Source organism: Charadrius vociferus, unplaced genomic scaffold (genome assembly GCF_000708025.1).
Source record: "Charadrius vociferus isolate BGI_N301 unplaced genomic scaffold, ASM70802v2 scaffold381, whole genome shotgun sequence".
In the NCBI taxonomy this organism is placed as follows: Eukaryota; Metazoa; Chordata; class Aves; order Charadriiformes; family Charadriidae; genus Charadrius; species Charadrius vociferus.
Genome location: NW_009646946.1, coordinates 117,678 through 123,806, shown reverse-complemented (window position 1 = coordinate 123,806; position 6,129 = coordinate 117,678). Strand labels below are relative to the sequence as shown.

Genomic DNA, 6,129 nt, shown 5'->3' with positions numbered 1-6,129 from the left:
ATGAGCCAGCAGTGTGCCCTTGCCGCCAAAAAGGCCAATGGAATCCTGGGCTGCATAGGGAAGAGTGTGACCAGTAGGTCGAGGGAGGTCATTCTCCCCCTCTACTTGGCACTGGTGAGGCCACAACTGGAATAGTGTGTCCAGTTTTGGGCTCCACAGTTCAAGAGGGACAGGGAACTGCTGGAGAGAGTCCAGCAAAGGGCAACAAAGATGATTGAGGGATTGGAGCATCTCCCTTATGAGGAAAGGCTGAGAGAGCTGGGACTCTTTAGCCTGGAGAAGAGAAGGATGAGGGGAGACCTTATTATGGCATACAAGTATCTAAAGGGTGGGTTGAAGGAGGATGGAGCCAGACTCTTTTCAATGGTTCCCAGTGAAAGGATGGGGGGCAATGGGCACAAGTTGGAACATAGGAAGTTCCATTCAAATACACGGAGAAACTTCTTTACGATTAGGGTGTCAGAGCACTGGCACAGGCTGCCCAGGGAGGTTGTGGAGTCCCCTACTCTGGAGATTTTCAAAACCCGCCTGGATGCAGTCCTGAGTAATGTGCTCTAGGCAATCCTGCCTTAGCAGGGGAGTTGGACTGGATGATCTCTAGAGGTCCCTTCCAACTCTGAAAATTCTGTGATTCTCTCTCTGAACAAGGAGTCCCTGCAAAGTTCCATTGTAAAATCATCAGAATCACAGGAAAAGGACTTTAAGCTCTGATTGCAGTGCCCATATTTTACATCACTTGCAGTTATTGCCTATGTTGTTTCTCAAAATTTGGGCAAATATGCAGTAAAACAAACACTGCATGGAATTTGCATGGAAAGCTTGTTTCAGCTAAATGGACAGATCCCACAGACATCTAGATGAAAAAAGCAAGTAGTTTTCCCCTTACAATATCAGTGATCATACTATGGTATTACTATTTGTAGCAATTAAACAAAGAGCATAAAAGGTCAGCCAGAGCTTTCAGCGATGATCTTTACGTAGTAACTCATAAAATGCACTCACAAAACAGCATGGAGTCAGCAGCATTTGTAAGAGAGATCTCAACCCATATTCCAGCCCCTCCAATCCTAAGGTGACTTCAAAGTGGCACATAGCCCTCTGTCATATTTGTTACTCTTGCCACCTCCTTTAGTCCTAAGCAGTAGATAGGATAATTAAGAAGATGGAAAGACTGCTGAGGAGCACAAATGCACAGATGATTTTTAATAAGTCTGGTTATAAACAACTGTCAGTGATTCCATGCTGGCCTCCAAACATTCACACCTTGGGAGCTTGGTGACTGGTTGTACATCACCCAAAGTTACAGCATAAGGCCAGCTTTGTTGGCCTCAAACATCGTGGTATCATTTCGACTAAACAGTAAATCTAAGTGCTAGAACAGCATTTTGAAAGAAAGCAAATTGATCTGTGAGGAGCAACTCAATGCATTTTTTAAATATGAAAATATGGCTAACAAATTATGGAACCAGCCTTTGCTTGAAGTCTTTCTGGAAGAAAAACAGGCATCCCCGAGACAAAATGCTTTGGAGTGCAAGTAGCTGTCCTATCCTCTCCATCAAAGAGAAAAAGTCTAGGTGACTTCCTGTATTGATGCACACACAAATTGAAGGCTAACACTCTTCCAATGTCCAAGATGAATTTTCAGCTTCCCCCAAGTAGAGTGAATCCAAGAGAAAATGCAGGGTTATGGACTGAATTCTACGACTGGTGAGGGAGAGGAGGTGGTAAAAAAAAAAGGAGCAAATGACTACTTCCCTGAAAGTCTTCTTTGATGACTTCCCTCACTGTGGTGGTCTGTAAAAGGATCATCAGTCACAAGAGCCTTCAGCATGCACAGTGGGCATAATAGCAGTTCCAACGTAGACAGTCCTAACTTGAGAGCAAAAGCCAATACTACATCTAGTTTCTTGATCTGGAAAAGTTTCTTGACTTGAACTATTCTGGAATTAGGTTCCTTTCATTTGATTAAACTTACAAGCTGAGAGCATGTCCTGGTTCCGGCAGGGATGGGGTTAATCTCCCCAGGAGCCGGCAGGGGGCAGGTATTCCATACCACGTGACCCATGCCCGGGCTATAAGAGGAGCTAGCCGGGGCGAGGAGAGGAGTCGCCACTTGGGGGTGGGCTGTGTCTGTGCGGGTCCGGTCGGTGCGCTTCGCGGTGGTACTGTAATCGCGTTTTCATCTTTTCCTTTGGCTGTTAAATTGCACTCTTTTAACCCACGAGTTTGGCCCTGTCATTTTCTTTTTTCCACGACTGTGGGAGTTGTGCGAGCGGCTGCGTGGTTCTTTGTTGCTGGCTGAGGCCAAACCACGACAGAGCACTAAGAGAGGAGCCCTTTACTGATGATAAGAAACCCCAAGGATTTCAAATAAAGCATATATTTATGTCTTAACCAAGGAGGAACTGAAGTTAATTCATACTGTAGCCCATGTAGCCAAAGAACTATTTCACTTCTGCTCAATACATTCTTGAGCCCTCTTCCTAAAAGGGAGTTCTAGATCTGTCCAAGTTCTATTCAAGATCTGTGCTATCAATTGAAGAGAGCTTCTCAACAGGTTAGTAAGTCTGAAAATGACAAGAAGCCCCTGGGAATTACAGAGTTTATCTGAAAGCCAAGCTCTCTTCCACAGAGAATAACCTTGACTTTGTCCTGATGGAATTTTTTTTTTTTAAATAAGATTTTCTTATTCTAGAGGAACACAAGATCTCACTACACATAAGAGATGCAAGAAATGGCCAATCAACCATTAGCTCCCACACCAATGTGAAACCTCTTTGTCATGCACTTTGGAAGGAGGTTTATTTATTTACAGGCATTCAGGGAAAGGACACCACTTGCCAAATATGTATCAGCTGATCACCTGCACTAACTTGCTCAGCAGTTCTGCCAGCAGTACCTGTCTGCATGTGTGTGGTAATACTTACCTGTATTGATGCAGCATACAACAGGCAAATGGAGGAATAGAAGCCCCTCTTGTACCTGCAGGTCTTAAAGCATCTGTGCCAGTAAGGTTCTGAAGGACAGAATACACCTGAGGTGCTCCATGCCCATTTGGCCATGCTTTTCACAGCTAGTTTAAATGCCTTTCCTCTGCTGAGTCACATAATACATACTGCTATTGGAAATAGGGAGAAAAAACCCAGGAGTCCATACATTACTCCCAAATCTAGAACAATATAAGAGGCTTTTCTGTCACGGAAATCCCAGTGATGGAGTTGTGAAATTGTTGGTATCATCTCCTCAGCCCAACCAGTCCAACTTGTCATTGTTGTAGCTGAGAGGCAGAACAGTATACCTGCGAGGACATTGCTGTTCAGTTTGCTACGTGAGGGGAGAAACAGTTTTATAGGGCACATAAATGTCATAAGCAGTCAGTTACTAGATAGTGAATACAGACAAGTCTAATTGCCATTAGGTCAGGGGGCAGGAGAGGGGAAAGCATCTGTAGGCCACCGAAGACAATGCTGACACTGTAAGGCTTTTACAGGAAAAACGTTACTGTAGAAATCTGTACATCTGTGAGTTACTACCAGAAAACAGCTATGCATCTTCCTTCTGGAAAGCAAACTACCTTTAAGATTCTTAAAACACCTTAGTAAGCTTGGGGCAGACAATGGACATGTTATACACCAGTTTATTCCAAACACTGGATTTAGGAGAAAGTACAGGTTCATGATATTTCTTTCACTAGATCTTACTGAAGACGTTCTGATGACACTATCATCCACATGGGGGTATCCATGAACACAGTGATATCCAAAGTGTGCTGCTATCACTGAATGATACTTGGTGAATGCTTGAGGTGACATTCAAGTCAATCATAAGGATCTTTCTCAAGTAAACAAACATTTAAGGCAGAAACATACCAAGATTTAAAAAAAAAAAAAAAAAAGGCAAGCAGATTTCCACAGCAACCTTGGGAATAAGAAAGGCACACAATCTCAGCTTTCTGATTAAAGACTTCAGCTTCTAAAAAAAAAGTAATAAATGGTTTTCTGATCTTTGCATTTGTTTCTTTCTTTGTTTTGTTTTTAAGAACTCCCTGAAGAGGGATGAAGAGATTTATTTTCGTTGAAATGAACTGTGTAAACTCCAAGATTCATCAGTGTAAAGAAATATCACTCCAGATACCTAAAAACTTAGCTGTCTCCTAAGGGCCAGGTTGGATGGGGCTTTGAGCAACCTGGTCTAGTGGGAGGTGTCCCTGCCCATGGCAGGGGGGTTGGAACTAGATGATCTTTAAGGTCCCTTACAACCCAAACCATTCTATAATTCTATGATTCCTTTTAGCTTGTGAAGTCTCTCCTAAGAGCCTGAAAACTGATCTAAGGTTCTTGTACACATCAAGCTGAGTCTGATGCAGATGACCATCCCACACCTTGTGGAGTGCAGGATTTGATGAAGGAAGTGAGAGGGCTGCTGTTAGCACAGTCTGATTTAGAAACAGGTTGTTATGGTTGACCTTGGATTTCTCTAGTAATTCATCAAGCACCTACCAAATCTCATTTGAGGGAAAGGAAGGAAAGGATGGGAGGAATGACAAGAAACCCCTCAAGGCCATGCAAAAGATCTGCAAAAGTGCATTTCTGGCCAGCAGAATAATTTTGCTCTCTAGTCATTCCTATATATACTCCTGAACCCACTGCATTGGTCCTCTCTCACCCCTAAACAGAGAAGAGCCCTGCAGCCAGTTACTCCCAGCTCTCTCTTCCACTCAAATGGCACAAAGGGGCTGCGCAGACCCTTGCTGTGTTTACCAGTCAACTGCACTTTACATCAGAAAACAGAATCTAAAAATTCCAGACAGAGCCCAAAGAGGGTATGGTCCTCTGACTTAAAGAGCTGTATCCACCAACACAGGGTCAAATTCCTGTCTTCCACTGTAGCAATAATGAATGAGGGAGATACCTGAAGGCCCAACTCCAGAGAAACTTTCAGAAGAGTGATGTCTGGCAAGCTGTCCATGAGTGTTGCTATTTTAAATGCATCCTGGGCAAGTTTGAAGATGTGTGATGAGGAGTGGATATTTTTCTGGATGGATTCTAACACTGTTTCCAGTCTCCGAACATCACCTGCAAGGTGTAAAGAGAATCATCAAAACAGAACAAGCCCCCAAAACATGCAGAGATGCATTACAATTGAGCCTGCCATTGCTACACAATAGTACGATGTTTCAGTTATACACATTTTGATTTTTATGAACCTTCCATAATTAAACCACAAACAAAAGAAACGACAGCACAAACTCCTCTAGTGCCTGATGGTACTAGTGTAATACATGGCAAAAAGTCATACTAATTTGTGAATTTTAGAAATGATTTCTCCACTCCTGGGTTTCACAGTCTATATCGTGTGTTAGAAGAACAAAAAGCTGTCTCGTCAGCCTCAAATCAAGCCCATCTGGCTACCATCTAGCTAGTTTAACCTCTTTGCTAGAAAATTAAGTGACAGGTTTAAGTCAGTTCAGTTTGTTGTTCCCATTTCAATTTACTAGAATCATAGAATTGTTTAGGTTGGAAAAAACCTTTAAGATCATCGAGTCCAACCGTTAACCTAGCACTGCCAAAACCACCACTAAACCATGTTCCTAAGCACCACATCTACACATGTCTTTTAAATACCTCCAGGGATGGGGACTCCACCACTTCCCTGGGCAGTCTGTTCCAGTGCTTGACAACCGTTTTGGTGAAGAAATTTTTCCTAATATCCAATCTAAACCTTCCTGGCACAACTTGAGACCATTACCTCTCATCCTATCACTTGTCACCAGGGAGAAGAGACCAACCCCCGCCTCGCTACACCCTCCTTTCAGGTAAGTTGTAGAGCGCAATAAAGTCTCCCCTGAACCTCCTTTTCTCCAGGCTAAACAACCCCAGTTCTCTCAGCCGCTCCTCATAAGACGTGCTCCAGACCCCTCACCAGCTTCATTGCCCTTCTCTGAACACTCTCCAGAACCTCAATGTCCTTTTTGTAGTGAGGGGCCCAAAACTGAACACAGTAATCGAGGTGGGGCCTCACCAGTGCCGAGTACAGGGGGATGATCCCTTGCCTAGTCCTGCTAGCCATGCTATTCCTGATACAGGCCAGGATGCTGTTGGCCTTCTTGGCCACCTGGGCACACTGCTG

General features: G+C 43.7%; 1 protein-coding gene across 1 annotated transcript in view; it reads right to left on the bottom strand.

Annotated features, from left to right (window-relative positions):
* Positions 1-6,129, bottom strand: part of LOC104295378 (zinc finger SWIM domain-containing protein 6-like) — a 51,358-nt gene that overhangs the window by 5,990 nt on the left and 39,239 nt on the right. The window contains 1 exon segment of the mRNA XM_009895133.1: positions 4,912-5,075. Coding sequence (XP_009893435.1) covers positions 4,912-5,075 — 164 coding nt within the window.